Raw genomic sequence first — 16,283 nt, 5'->3', positions numbered from 1 at the left:
CTTCCTTTCACTAGTGCTAGTTATCCATGGTATTTATTCATTTGATTTTCTATATGGATTTTCTGTGGATAAATATTTTAAACATTTGTTTATCTATTATTTTATATAAATATGGTATATATATATATATTCTATTTCTGACTTTTTCCTTTCTTCATTAGATGTTCCCTGGAATTCATGTTGGGTCGGAATAATATGACGACACACTTTGGCACAAAGATACAGACGACGACGGCCCAGCTGGATGACAGTATAGCGAATATCTCCATTGCGGCGGTATTTTTGCCCCGAGCGCTAAGGTGGGCTGGAATGAATGACACCCAGACGCTGAGGAAGGCTAGCATGCTAAACGTGATGAACTTGGCCTCGTTGAAGCTGTCGGGAAGTCGCCTGGCCAAGAAAGCGACAACAAAGCTGATCGAGGCCAGGAGGCCAAGATATCCCAGCATGCACCAGAAGGCAGCTGGTAATCCTTCGTTACAGCTGATGACGAGGACCCCTGTTTGCGTGTGAGAGTCATATTCTGGGAAAGGAGGGGAAAGGGACAGCCACATTACACATATGCATAATTGAATGAAGACGCCAAGCCCAATGACAGAATAGGAGAGTTTCACCCCTGTCCATTTTCTTAACTTGGTTCCTGGTTTGGTCGCTTTGAAGGCAATGACAACAGTGATGGTTTTTGCGAGGACACAGGAGATGCAAAGCGAAAACACCAAGCCAAAGGCCACCTGCCGCAGAAGGCACATCTCAGGTTGTGGGTAGCCAATGAAAACCAAGGAACAAAGAAAGCAGAGTGAGAGGGACACCAGGAGAAGACAACTAAGGGACCAGTTGTTGGCTCGAACAATGGGAGTAGTCCTACGGCAGACAAAGACAGCCAGAATGAAAATGGGGACCGTAGAAGAGAAAAGGGAAATGGCGGCCAAGCTGACACCCATTGGGTCATTATATGAGAGGAACTCAATAGTCCGTGGTAGGCACCTATTCTGTTCATGATTTGGCCACATGTCCCAGGAACATTGATGGCATTCAACCGCATCTGAAGGAGAACAGAGGTCTTAGAATTGTATATTGATTAGAAAGGTTTTCAAAGAATGTTATTTTCTTTTTATATTACCTGTTTTATTTGAAATTTCTCCAAGTGGACATGGGGCACACTCAAAACAGCAGGCGGGCTTTCCTGGTATTGACACTTTTCTGAATCCCGAGGGACAACTTGGACTGCACACGGAGTGCAGAACCTAAACGAGATATGATTGAATATTCTATAGTGGAATGGAGGTAGCGGAAGTCAATACATTTGTTTTCTCTCTGAAACTAGAATGCCTATGAGGGTGGTGGGGGTTGTAGGCCTCAAAAGGTTGGAATACATATGGACGTGTGTATTTTCTACCTAAATTTTGTGTGTCTAAACTGCATTATATTGTGTAGAGTAACTGATAAAAATATAGTGACACATTTCTATATTTATTTTTTAATGAGTTAAATGGCATTTGTCTTAACATTGAATTATTAGGTTTTTTATAGCTTTACATTTTCCGATTTATTTTTTTGTAAAAAAGCTATTTGAAAGCTATAGTATAGATTGAGTGATGAATTTACTGACTTTTCATGTTATATAATAATAATCGATATATAAATTTACCACAAAATTACATGAAGAAATTACCGATCCTAGGGGGTTGGAGCTTTTAAGAAAAAAAATATATTTCAAGTCCAGTTTATTTTAACTGAAAATGGGGAAATAATGGTAACGGTACACTTTTTGGGGTTTCTTTTTGCCACCATATCTTTATATGTGATACAAGCTTTGCCCTCAACTAGGTATCAATGAATAGCTTAAGTTTCCCCCAAAAAATATATTGGCTTCCCTAGGTTTATAAGATTGTCACTTTATTTAAATTAGAAATTAGAAATATTGCAAAATTTAAAAAAAATAGCCCAACTTCCCAGGATGAAAAAAGTGGCCCAGCGCCAACACTTAGAGGGTTATATACTATACTATATATGCTATATTATTATGTTATTTCCTTTGAAGGCTTAAAAAATATAAACACGATATAGAAACTTTAAAGAAGCTTCTACGGCAACAGCCTATTAGTGCCTGCTTGTGTGTCACGTGACAATTAAGTGTCCCCTGAAAAATTATGAATGAGGCACACGTTTACATTATTAAAAATTATTTCTGGGAACTGTTTGGGTATTAAAAAGGGAAAAGAAAAAATTATATTATATTATATTATTATATATTATGTTTATATATTTGTTGCCAACTTTATTAGGGTAAGAAGCGCAGACAGTTTTTGTTTCTTGTATACATTGTACAGCCAACACACTGTTTCTTGCAGCATGCTTACACCTGTTTGGTAGGCCTCGTATTATACATTTGTATTATTTGAGCCTGTGACTAGCTTAGCGCACCGACATTTTTTCTTTTCCCTGTTTGCACATATTTGAGGTTGTTGGCTCCTCATCAGTCTGGTTGCAGCTTGCTGTCCAGGGGTTAATAGGGAGGAGGTTTAATTGCACCTCCCCCAACACATTAATAAGGTTTTGGTAGCCGTATAAACTGCTTTGTGTGCCCACTATGTAGGAGGTGAGAGTAGGTTCTCACCCTATTGAGAGTGTGCCTTGACGTGGCGGGTGAGCTTAATTATGCTTTGGCCAATTCATATAACCAAAACCTCTCATTTATATTATGTTTATATATTTGTTGCCAACTTTATTAGGGTGAGAAGCGCAGACAGTTTTTGTTTTTTGGGTATTAAAAAGTACTGGGAATTTTGCTTATAATGTGGCACAATTATACCTTTTAATGGAATGTCCTACCAAACCGTACAAAACATTTCTTCTTTAGCCCTGTTACCTGTAAATGTCCGTTATTCCATATAACAGCAGTCCTCTCTACAATCAGGGCGCTTCCACTTGGGGAGCTTGAGTCATAAATCCCAACTATAACCTGCTCCAAATCTCCTTTGGCCCCTACTTGCCAGTTCACAATATCATACAGGGCCGGAGGGTCCCCTTTATCATTGAAATAAATCCGGGTGTTGTCTTTGGTCCAGAAATTAACATTTTTAACATAGTGAAGTAGCTAGAAAGAGAAACACACATCAAAGAAGAGTACTTTGGAGGAGGCTTCTGAAAGCGTCGCTCAAACAATAGAACCTAGGAACACCCACTCAAAAAAAGTCAAATGCTAACTGTGCTAAATGTTAACAATGGTTCATTTCTTATTATTTGCAAAAATATAATAAAATCCTCAAAATGTATTCCATATTTAACAAAGGAAAAACCAGCCAGCTTTCAATAACCAAACCGAGCTCCACTTACTTGCCATGGTTGAAAAGATGAGATCTTAGCGCAGCTTCCGTCGTGGAAAGGTCCCATCCCTGGTTTGCATTGAAGCAGATTTTGCAGAGCCCACGCCAAAGAATAAACCGACATGTACACATTGAATGTGATTCTGAGATCAGCTTGATTTATAGAGTTTTCCAGATTTTCGCTACCTGAACATTTTTGGATAGTGCCATTACTGATCCAACCAACCAGACCATCTTTCTCAACCCACCGACAAGAGAACGTTTGCTCCCAAAACTCTTTGACAAAGGGATCGTCCATGTATATCGATGGGTGAAGGCTGTTGAGGTGCTCAATAAATCCTGGCATCCGACCACCGTGGATAGCAAAGCCAATGGTGCCCACCAAGACCTTTTGGAACCTTTCTTTGGAGAGAAGGTCTGAGGTTGACCAAGATTCGCTGGCAACCCAGACTCTTCCTGATACGTTTTGCCTTAATAGCTCTTCTACCACAGGCATGAAGTCAGAATCAGATGACAATACCACCACAACGTTAGCTGTTGACTCCCTGATGACTTGGACAATGTGGGGGGCATTTCTGTTGGGATGATTGGTCAATATGTTCTCGACAAAAGCCACACATGCTCCGGACATGATTATCTCTTGTTTAACCACTTGTATTCCTAGTTGACCGTAATCATTATCCGTGGCCAGGAGGCCAACCCATGACCAGCTGAAATATGAGACCAGCTGAGCTAAACCCCGAGACTGAAACTCATCACTAGGTATTGTCCGAAAAAAGGAAGGAAAAAGGTTCCGATTGCTGAGGAATGGGCTTGTCGAAAAATAACTGATCTACAGAGATATAATCACAAACCACACATTTAGATTATATTCCACAATTTTATCCGTTTTAAAATGTCAACGTTGGGTATATGTTTAAAAAGATTTGGGATGCTATACATACATAAGAAGGTTCCTTCGCATTCTAGTTTAACAAGATATAATTTGTATGGAGTTTCCTCCTACCTGTGGATATCTGTAGAGCCCCAATATTTGAGCCATGAGGATGGAACGTGTTGACCCGGAATCGCCAACGATACCAGCTAGCTGCGCTTTCTCTTGACATTGATAATTGGGGATGCTTTCGTTTCCACCCGACAGCATCCACAGAGTCCCCACTGCTGCCCGTCTCAATACAGTACAGGTGTCAAAAACATGGAAGCCCAGCGTGATGTTAGGAAGGAGATCTGGATTCATGTTGATCTCCTCCACAGCAAATATTAATGACTGCATGCTCTGGAAATTCTGGAACTCAAGCCTATTTGAGGAAAACAAAGAAAAATCATTCTTTAGAGCAACAAAGAATAATCTGGATCATTTTTTGGCCAGGAAGGGTGTTCTAGGGGTAAACACTTCAATTTAATAGTAGTTGATCCAAGCTTCGTTCTGACCGACCATGGAGTCACGAAGAAGGTTTTTGTCCCTTCTTCAGGATCAGTACAATTATTGGTGGACTAATGTCTTTTTTTAGCATTACTAAAATGTTAAACTATATAATAAATTAAACTATTAATCTCGTAAGAGTACCCAATGATCAAGAATATCGATGGAACAGACAAAGTATTTGACACTTTAATTACACCTTTTTTTTTGTTTGGTTGAAATCATTTAAACAATGCTTTTCATATGAATGTACAAGCAGCATATGATGTCATATAACTACGGAACACACAAAATTGGTTATTTGATGACGAAAAATATTGCAAGGCTTTTTTTGCCTTTTTTTATCTTGGCACATTGTGTTTTTTTATTTATTTTTATGTTTGTTAGCATTTTTAAATAAGAACTAATGTAACGGGTATGACAAAATCTTTTTTATTTGCAGAATATTAGTTTTAGACCTTAGAATATTGACTTCTATAGGCAAGAACACTTTTAGTAATGTAAAGAAAAAAATGTAAAGAACAATAATAATGAATAATCAGTTACTCTCCACATTTACATAGTATCTCGAAATTATCTCCAAATGGCCTAGAAACACTGAATTTGTTGAGGGCTCCAACTCTGATGACACTTAGCCAGCCTCATCAGCAGTCAATGTTGCTTATCTTACACAGTTGTATTTTTAGAGCAGACTCATACTTACAACTGGCATTTGAGGTCCATCGGCTTGCTCCTGAAATGTATTTCGTTGTAGATTCTGTCGACGTGAATAGGAAATGTCCCCCCTATAACAACATCTCCTGGTCGGCTGAGGTTTCCGTTGATGATTAGCGGTGACAGGTGGCAGCCTGAATTTGACCCCCAGACTGTAGACACTTCTAGAACTATCGTAGCCAGGAACATCCAGGCCAACGAGAAGAACGGGGACCTGGTAGCTTTTCTACACCCGATACTCAGACTAACCAGCATTTCCAGACTTTTTTTGCCTTCTTGACACACAAAGAGGATCTTTCCTTCCATCAGTGTTACCCACACAAGAAGCGATACCCCCAACAGACACAAATTTAAGATGTGTGTCATACACTCCATGTAACTCACTAAACCTCACAAAAGCAATCTGGTGTCCTCGTTATGTCCTGCAACTAAATTAGTGACGGAGTGCCTGTTTGTCACACACAACCCACACACAACTGAACGCAGTCAACTTTCACCAGACGGGTGCTTTTTTTGGTGTCACATACACAAGCTACACTTAGTGTATTTGTGTCGCCCTCGAGACAGACCCCTTTAGTCTATTAGTGTCGCACTCTAGATAGAATCAATCAGTCTTTCAGACCATCCAAGCCTTTCTACCTGTTAGTCTGAAAGTGTCGCTGTCTTCCAGGGTCTTCAGACTGTTAGATCACACACATCGGGCCTTTTCACACTTTGTTCCGCACACTCACACGCACCTCACTGGGTCTGCCAACAAGAGTCTCGCACGCACTGCAGGCCGTCTCCGTTACTCTCTCACCCAATGCATTTTTATACCGTGTTTGCTAAGCTGTCGTTTCAAGTATACATTCCTAATTAACCCATCATGAATTAAGAAGTACCCAGGGGACCACTCTGCATTTCCAAGTCTTTAATCACTCGTAATTTCAAGAGAACATTTCATCTATCATCACGTGACTTAATAGCTAGGAATGGAAAAGTAGAGTATACTGCTCTACTGATTGGTCCTTATCTGTTGTCAAACTCTATGATGTATGCTATGTTACAGCAAAACTGCATTGGTACACAGGAACAAACATAGGAACCAAACATTTTGAATAAGCAAGACAGGACTCGATACTTTACTTTAAGTAGGGTTGGTAATTAGTCCAAATTCAGGATAGTCTGCAGGTGAGACTACCAGGTGATCACCGTACAATTAGGAATTCCAAGAGGCAGATCAAGCGTGAATTAATACAGAAACCATGATCCCAGACGACAAAGCATAAAATGGCTACGGGGCAAGAGCACCGGGTCACAGGCTCAAGCCCAAGTGGTGATAATCTTGAGTTTGAAAAACTTACAACAGTAGAAATGACATTAAACTTTATTTTTGTGCTTTGCCTTTCCCCATAGGATACACTCTGAGGAAATATATAGGGCCAAACATGCAGGCCACCAGAGGCCAACGTGAGGCCTGGATGGCAAAGATCTCCATGGCCACTGTGTGTTTGCCTCAGGCGCTGAGCGAAGCCGGGATACAGGACACCCAGAGGAAGGCCAACATGCTGAAGGTGATGAACTTGGCCTCGTTGAAGCTGTTGGAGAGTCGCCGTGCCAAGTAGTGCATAACATAACAATTCGACTTACAGAAAGAAGGGGTAATCGCTATAATCAGATAACATAATTTGCTATTATTATTATTCTTTATTGATTTCTATAGTGCTATCATATTCCGTAGCGCTGTACAATGAGCAAATGTACATAACAAGCAGTATATAATATAACAACCTGGACAGAAGCAAAAGGTAAGGCGGACCCTGCTCAAACAAGATTAAAGTTTGTAAGGAAATGAAGCATTTTTATTTGATAAACTAGATGATGGTAATTGTAACCGTCATGGGGGTCGCTTCCAAACCAGAATGTGCGTCTTCACAATGAGTGACCAACTCCGCTCCAAGGCCTGGTATTGTCCAGGTTTTCTTTAAACCAAATCCAAGGACAGTTTTACACAATAATATAAATATAATATATATATATATATATAAATGTGAATTATATATATATATATATATATATATATATATATATATATAAGATAATATATATAAAATAATAATGTGGATATGTATTTTTGTAATACGCTCTGCCTGTGTTTTTACCTAATTTTACCTAATTGAAACAGTTGGCACCTCCTTTTTGTTAAACTCCTTTTTGTTAAATATATATATATATATTTGTATTATTAATATACTATGCGTGATATTCAATAAAATAAGTTATTAAAGGACTTGATATTAACGTAAATTAACGTGTAACCCTTTCTAGGGATTTCAGTTCCTGCTGCTGTGTCGCTGACTCACCTGCAGTTCCTGCGGAGTGACCAGCAGATGGCGAACTGCAAAGCACATGGCCTGAGGTTATAAAAGGGGGCATTGGGACTTTTGGGGGGAGTTCAGTGCTGGATGTGGTAGGTGAAGGACCATGTGCCACAGTGTTTGAGGCCTGGGGTTGAGGCCTGTCCGTCAAGGTGTGCAGTGGGGTGTGTGGAGAGTCTGGAAAAATGAACTCTGCAGACAGCTGAACCTGAACACAATACCTAACGCTGGCTGAGATTGCTGTGAGCAGCGAGGAAGGCCCAGCTGTAGCTGAAGGAGCCGGCACCTGACAGACTGATTTGGTCGCAGACTGGTGGAGCGTTAAGCTTAAGATCTCTCCCCCTGTCACAAAACAGGGCGCCCTGAACTTTATTTCACACATAGGTGACCAGTTTACACTGACTTACATTAACGGTGAATGAACCGGCATTACCAAAGCCTGTGTGGATTGCTGGCTTTTATGGGCCCCTGTTACAAACACAAAATAGAATATTACTTTCGAAATAAAGTATACATTTAAGCTTAAGACTTTTTTTGAGGGACATTCAGAGGGCCAAATAATACAAACTATGGGGAACGTCTCCTGACCTCAGGGATAGTTGGTCACCCAGCGGTATGATATGAGGTTTATTCCATAGCCGAAATTCTAATGTTTCCATGCGGGCTTGCTAAAGAATAAATTAATAAATTATAATAAAATCTTATTACATCAATATATACTTTTTATTTGACATATATAAAAATATAAATAAGAAGGGAGCGATTATAGTATTTGACGGCTTCCTTTCACTAGTGCTAGTTATCCATGGTATTTATTCATTTGATTTTCTATAGATAGCATGTGGATAAATATTTTAAACATTTGTTTTTATGCTATATGCTATATATATATATATATATTCTATTTCTGACTTTTTCCTTTCTTCATTAGATGTTCTCTGGAATTCATGTTGGGCCGGAATAATATGACGACACACTTTGGCACAAAGATACAGACGACGACGGCCCAGCTGGATGACAGTATAGCGAATATCTCCATTGCAGCGGTATTTTTGCCCCGAGCGCTAAGGTGGGCTGGAATGAATGACACCCAGACGCTGAGGAAGGCTAGCATGCTAAACGTGATGAACTTGGCCTCGTTGAAACTGTCGGGAAGCCGTCTGGCCAAGAAAGCGACAACAAAGCTGATCGAGGCCAGGAGGCCAAGATATCCCAGCATGCACCAGAAGGCAGCTGGTAATCCTTCGTTACAGCTGATGACGAGGACCCCTGTTTGCGTGTGAGAGTCATATTCTGGGAAAGGAGGGGAAAGGGACAGCCACATTACACATATGCATAATTGAACGAAGACGCCAAGCCCGATGACAGAGTAGGAGAGTTTCACCCCTGTCCATTTTCTTAATTTGGTTCCTGGTTTGGTCGCTTTGAAGGCAATGACAACAGTGATGGTTTTTGCGAGGACACAGGAGATGCAAAGCGAAAACACCAAGCCAAAGGCCACCTGCCGCAGAAGGCACATCTCAGGTTGTGGGTAGCCAATGAAAACCAAGGAACAAAGAAAGCAGAGTGAGAGGGACACCAGGAGAAGACAACTAAGGGACCAGTTGTTGGCTCGAACAATGGGAGTAGTCCTACGGCAGACAAAGACAACCAGAATGGAAATGGGGACCGTAGAAGAGAAGAGGGAAATGGCGGCCAAGCTGACACCCATTGGGTCATTATATGAGAGGAACTCAATGATCCGTGGTAGGCACCTATTCTGTTCATGATTTGGCCACATGTCCCAGGAACATTGATGGCATTCAACCGCATCTGAAGGAGAACAGAGGTCTTAGAATTGTATATTGATTAGAAAGGTTTTCAAAGAATGTTATTTACTTTTTATATTACCTGTTTTGTTTGAAATTTCTCCAAGTGGACATGGGGCACACTCAAAACAGCAGGTGGGCTTTTCTGGTATTGACACTTTTCTGAATCCTGAGGGACAACTTGGACTGCACATGGAGTGCGGAACCTAAACGAGATATGATTGAATATTCTATAGTGGAATGGAGGTAGCGGAAGTCAACATATTTATTTTCTCTCCAAAAATAGACTGATGCACATCTTTGAACTACAGATCCCATAACCCCCAACTAGAAGGGTTATGAGGGTTATGGGGTTTGTGGCCCTTAAAAGTGGGTGAACTAGGGGTGCAAAAAAGTTGGATTAGGTGTGGACATGCGCATTTTCTACCTAAATTTTGTTTCTTTAGCATTTTTACGGAGCTCTAATGTGTGTCTAAACTGCATTATATCGGGTACAGTGACTGATAAAAATATATTTACTTTTTATAATCAGTTATATGACATTTGTGTTAACATTGGATTATTAGATTAGCTCAGTTTTAGCTTTACATTTTTAGATTAATTTAAGGAGAAAGGAATCCCGTTATATTAGGTATCTTCCAAGTTTTGGAACATAAAGGCAATACGCAAGTAAGAACATTTCAGATCTGTAAGACATCCGTACATTTTGTTTTTTTAAGCAATATTTTTAAGTAGAATTTTTTTGTAAAAAGCTATTTGAAATCTATAGTATAGATTGAGCTGTCCTGACTTTGTATTCTGTCAGAAGTTGTTATTTAATAAACATCAATATTGCTTTCATCTCCTACATGGGCTGCGTGCGGAAGCTACATGTATTTACAACTAAATGGAGAAATTTACGTATTTTATGAAAACATATTTATTTTTTTTTGTTTTTTTTACTATTTATGGGGAAATAATGGTAATGGTACACTTTTTGGGGTTTATTTTTGCAACTATATGTTTATATGTGATACAAGGTTTGCCCTCAACTAGGTATCCATGACTGGCTTAACTTTACCCCAAAAAATATATTGGTTTCCCCTAGGTTTGTAAGATTCGAATATTTAAATTAGAAATATTGCAAAGATTAAAACAACTAGCCGAGCTTCCAATGGTTAAAAAAAGATGGCCCAACGCCGAGGGTTATACACTATATTATATACTTATACTATTTCAACCAAATATTAATTGAGCCCACAAGCATGTTGTGCATATAAACCTTAATAGATCTATTCATTTATTATTAAAAATCTAACCACAATATAGACAGCTTATCAGTGCCTGCTTTTGTGTCACACAACAATTCGCACTTAAAGTCACTATTACACCTTTAACGAAATGTCCTACAAGCCATACACAGCATGCCTTCTTTAGCCCTGTTACCTGTAAATGTCCGTTATTCCATATAATAGCAGTCCTGTCTACAATCAGGGCGCTTCCACTTGGGGAGCTTGAGTCATAGAGTCCAACTATAACCTGCTCCAAATCTCCTTTGGCCCCTACTTGCCAGTTCACAATATCATACAGGGCCGGAGGGTCCCCTTTATCATTGAAATAAATCCGGGTGTTGTCTTTGGTCCAGAAATTTACATTTTTAACATAGTGAAGTAGCTAGAAAGAGAAACAGTAAAGGGTAAAAATAAGAATAACTTAATCTTTGTGCCAGGGCCGGCCCGACAATGGAGCCGAGTGGGGCAACCGCTCCAGGCGGCACCTTTGAAGGGGCGGCACTTTGCCGCCCCAAGCCCTTTTTTTAAAAAAAATTTTAAGCGAAAGAAAGAGAAAGAGGCGCCGAGTGGTTTTCGCTTACCAAGCTATCAGTACCCGCTCGGCGCCCCTCTCTCTCTCCTCTGCGGTGAGTCTTCCTGTTCGGTCTCGGTGCTGGCTTTTAATGCTGAGTGCCGAACAGGGAGACTCGCCGCAGGACTGCTGAAAGCAAGGTAAGTACAAGGGGGGGGGGGGGAAGGGTAGATAATGGGGGGGGGTGCGGCAGGGACGGAGGGAGAGGAAGGGTAGATAAGGGGGGGGGAGCAAGGGTAGTCAAGGGGGGGGGCAATTTAAATTTCGCCCCAGGCGGCATTTTGCCTTTTGCCTTGGGCCGGCCCTGCTTTGTGCTCAAATCATGGAACTGAAGTTTGGACAAGGCTTCTAAAGCGTAGCTCAAATAATAGAACTTAGGAAAATCGTCAAAATGCATTCCATATTTTAAGAAAAATCAGCCAGCTAAAATTACCAAACCGAGCTCCACTTACTTGCCATGGTTGAAAAGATGAGATCTTAGCGCAGCTTCCGTCGTGGAAAGGTCCCATCCCTGGTTTGCATTGAAGCAGATTTTGCAGAGCCCACGCCAAAGAATAAACCGACGTGTACACATTGAATGTGATTCTGAGATCAGCTTGATTTATAGAGTTTTCCAGATTTCCGCTACCTGAACATTTTTGGATAGTGCCATTACTGGTCCAACCAACCAGACTATCTTTCTCAACCCACCGACAAGAGAACATTTGCTCCCAAAACTCTTTGACAAAGGGATCGTCCATGTATATCGATGGGTGAAGGCTGTTGAGGTGCTCAATAAATCCTGGCATCCGACCACCGTGGATCGCAAAGCCAATGGTGCCCACCAAGACTTTTTGGAACCTTTCTTTGGAGAGGAGGTCTGAGGTTGACCAAGATTCGCTGGCAACCCAGACTCTTCCTGATACATTTTGCCTTAATAGCTCTTCTACTACTGGCATGAAGTCAGAATCGGATGACACCACCACCACAACGTTAGCTGTTGACTCCCTGATGACTTGGACAATGTGGGGGGCATTTCTGTTGGGATGATTGGTCAATATGTTCTCGACAAAAGCCACACATGCTCCGGACATGATTATCTCTTGTTTAACCACTTGTATTCCTAGTTGACCGTAATCATTATCCGTGGCCAGGAGGCCAACCCATGACCAGCTGAAATATGAGACCAGCTGAGCTAAACCCCGAGACTGAAACTCATCACTAGGTATTGTCCGAAAAAAGGAAGGAAAAAGGTTCCGATTGCTGAGGAATGGGCTTGTCGAAAAATAACTGATCTACAGAGATATAATCACAAGCCACACATTTAGATTATATTCCACAATTGTATCCGTTTTAAAATGTCAACGTTTGGTATATGTTTAAAAAGATTTGGGATGTTATACATACATAAGAAGGTTCCTTCGCATTCTAGTTTAACATCGTTAATTTGGATTTTCCCCTACCTGTGGATATCTGTAGAGCCCCAATATTTGAGCCATGAGGATGGAACGTGTTGACCCGGAATCGCCAACGATACCAGCTAGCTGCGCTTTCTCTTGACATTGATAATTGGGGATGCTTTCCTTTCCACCCGACAGCATCCACAGAGTCCCCACTGCTGCCCGTCTCAATACAGTACAGGTGTCAAAAACATGGAAGCCCAGCGTGATGTTAGGAAGGAGATCCGGATTCATGTTGATCTCCTCCACAGCAAATATTAATGACCGCATGCTCTGGAAATTCTGGAACTCAAGCCTATTTGAGGAAAACAAAGAAAAATCATTCTTTAGAGCAACAAAGAATAATCTGGATCATTTTTTGGCCAGGAAGGGTGTTCTAGGGGTAAACACTTCAATTTAATAGTAGTTGATCCAAGCTTCGTTCTGACCGACCATGGATTCTTGGATTCTTCAGGATCAGTACAATTATTGGTGGACTAATGTCTTTTTTTAGCATTACTAAAATGTTAAACTATATAATAAATTAAACTATTAATCTCGTAAGAGGACCCAATGATCTAGAATATCGATGGAACAGACAAAGTATTTGACACTTTAATTACACCTTTTTTTTTGTTTGGTTGACATCATTTAAACAATGCTTTTCATATGAATGTACAAGCAGCATATGATGTCATATAACTACGGAACACACAAAATTGGTTATTTGATGACCAAAAATATTGCAAGGCTTTTTTTGACTTTTTATCTTGGTACATTGTGTTTTTTTTATATTTATTTTTATGTTTGTCAGTACTTTATATCATTATAACTTTTTACTAAAACACATTTTTGCATTTTTAAAGAAGAACTAATGTAACGGGCATGACAAAAACAATCTTTTTTTATTTGCAGAATTTAGTTTTAGACCTTAGAATATTGACTTCTATAGGCAAGAACACTTTTAGTAATGTAAAGAAAAAAAATGTAAAGAACAATAATAATGAATAATCAGTTACTCTCCACATTTACATAGTATCTCGAAATTATCTCCAAATGGCCCAGAAGCACTCAATCTGTTGAGGGTTCCATCTCTGATGACACTTAGCCAGCCTCATCAGCAGTAAATGTTGCTTATCTGACACAGTTGTATTTTTAGAGCAGACTCATACTTACAACTGGCATTTGAGGTCCATCGGCTTGCTCCTGAAATGTATTTCGTTGTGGATTCTGTCGACGTGAATAGGAAATGTCCCCCCTATAACAACATCTCCTGGTCGGCTGAGGTTTCCGTTGATGATTGGCGGTGACAGGTGGCAGCCTGAATTTGACCCCCAGACTGTAGACACTTCTAGAACTATCGTAGCCAGGAACATCCAGGCCAACGAGAAGAACGGGGACCTGGTAGCTTTTCTACACCCGATACTCAGACTAACCAGCATTTCTAGTCCTTTTTTGCCTTCTTGACACACAAAGAGGATGATTCCTTCCATCAGCGTTACCCACGCAAGAAGCAATACCCCCAACAGACACAAATTTAAGATGTGTGTCATACACTCCATGTAACTCACTAAACCTCACAAAAGCAATCTGGTGTCCTCGTTATGTCCTGCAACTAAATTAGTGACAGAGTGCCTGTTTGTCACACACAACCCACACACAACTGAACGCAGTCAACTTTCACCAGACGGGTGCTTTTGTTGGTGTCACATACACAAGCTACACTTAGTGTATTTGTGTCGCCCTCGAGACAGACCCCTTTAGTCTATTAGTGTCGCACTCTAGATAGAATCAATCAGTCTTTCAGACCATCCAAGCCTTTCTACCTGTTCCTTTCTACCTGTTAGTCTGAAAGTGTCGCTCTCTTGCCAGGGTCTTCAGACTGTTAGATCACACACATCAGGCCTTTTCACACTTTGTTCCGCACACACGCACCTCACTGGGTCTGCCAACAAGAGTCTCGCACGCACTGCAGGCCGTCTCCGTTACTCTCTCACCCAATGCATTTTTATACCGTGTTTGCTAAGCTGTCGTTTGAAGTATACATTCCTAATTAACCCATCATGAATTAAGAAGTACCCAGGGGACCACTCTGCATTTCCAAGTCTTTAATCACTCGTAATTTCAAGAGAACATTTCATCTATCATCACATGACTTAATAGCTAGGAATGGAAAAGTAGAGTATAATATATTTACTAGGCTGCAAATATAAATAATATATAGATCAAATGTAAGGATGGATCGTTCCAGGCTCCCTTAAATCCCTAAATTCACATCAAAGATCTTTCAAATATTGTGGATTGCCTGTCCATGCTCACAATACGCCTCTTGGCTGAAGGTCTGTGACATCAATAGAACTGTAGGGTCCTCCTAAGTGCTGGAGGCTATCCTCCTATCTACCAAAAGGCTGCACAGTAATACAGTAATGATGGACAACTTACTTAAATTTGCATCATCAAGTCATTTTGATGGGCATTTGGTTGCACCAACTGGAGTTGACCTTATTTCCTTTAATTTGCCAACTTGATTCAATGTTTGAAACGTTGGCTGAACCCTTGGTGAGGTGGTAACCAAGTCCAGGAAGTAGAGGTCTTCTCTTATGACAACCACTATGACCTCCCAGGAGTTGAGGCCCAAGGTCCGAGCAGCCACCGGGGCGCAAAGCAATTCTTAATCTAAGACAAGACCAAGGACTGTTTAAGGTCTTGTGTAAAGTCTCTACATCCAGAACTAGAGGGGACAAATGCATCTGATCTGCCGTCAAAGTCTACGTTGCTATATTTCGTTGATCTACTAAAGTGCAAGGTACCAAGGGAGTAAACAAAATTTATAGTCAGGGATAGCCAAGAGTTCATAAATGGCTGAGATCAGTACGATTTCATTTATTGAATGTGAGACCTATCCACCTGTATAAAATTGAAATTTGGTAACTTATCACTTAGGGCGGAGAATAACCTCTTTTTAAGAGCATTACATGGGAGGAAAGGTGTGAACCCATCACAACGGGAATACGGAAGCAAATAAAGACTACATGGGCTGATTGGTCCTTATCTGTTGTCAAACTCTATGATGTATGATGTATGATATGTTACAGCAAAACTGTATTGGTACACAGGAACAAACATAGGAACCAAACATTTTGAATAAGCAAGACAGGACTCGATACTTTACTTTAAGTAGGGTTGGTAATTAGTCCAAATTCAGGATAGTCTGCAGGTGAGACTACCAGGTGATCACCGTACAATTAGGAATTCCAAGAGGCAGATCAAGCGTGAATTAATACAGAAATCATGATCCCAGACGACAAAGCATAAAATGGCTACGGGGCAAGAGCCCCGGTCACAGGCTCAAGCCCAAGTGGTGATAATCTTGAGTTTGAAAAACTTACAACAGT

The 16,283-nt window shown here is 40.5% G+C and overlaps 2 protein-coding genes across 2 annotated transcripts; both read right to left on the bottom strand.

The window, feature by feature from the left end:
- Window positions 1–131: 131 nt before the first annotated feature.
- Window positions 132–5,769, bottom strand: LOC128491587 (extracellular calcium-sensing receptor-like). Its single transcript, XM_053463905.1, has 6 exons — window positions 5,453–5,769; window positions 4,333–4,624; window positions 3,337–4,158; window positions 2,870–3,097; window positions 1,121–1,244; window positions 132–1,042 (listed from the first exon to the last, which is right to left on the bottom strand). The coding sequence occupies exons 1-6, from the start codon at window positions 5,767–5,769 to the stop codon at window positions 132–134; spliced, it is 2,694 nt and encodes an 897-aa protein (XP_053319880.1).
- A 2,952-nt stretch (window positions 5,770–8,721) lies between these two features.
- On the bottom strand, window positions 8,722–14,381 carry LOC128491586 (extracellular calcium-sensing receptor-like). The gene is made up of 6 exons (XM_053463904.1): window positions 14,065–14,381; window positions 12,913–13,204; window positions 11,923–12,744; window positions 11,054–11,281; window positions 9,711–9,834; window positions 8,722–9,632 (listed from the first exon to the last, which is right to left on the bottom strand). The coding sequence occupies exons 1-6, from the start codon at window positions 14,379–14,381 to the stop codon at window positions 8,722–8,724; spliced, it is 2,694 nt and encodes an 897-aa protein (XP_053319879.1).
- Window positions 14,382–16,283: the final 1,902 nt, after the last annotated feature.

The sequence above is a fragment of the Spea bombifrons genome, chromosome 4, assembly GCF_027358695.1.
Source record: "Spea bombifrons isolate aSpeBom1 chromosome 4, aSpeBom1.2.pri, whole genome shotgun sequence".
NCBI lineage: Eukaryota > Metazoa > Chordata > Amphibia > Anura > Pelobatidae > Spea > Spea bombifrons.
This window is presented reverse-complemented; position numbering and strand designations above follow the sequence as displayed.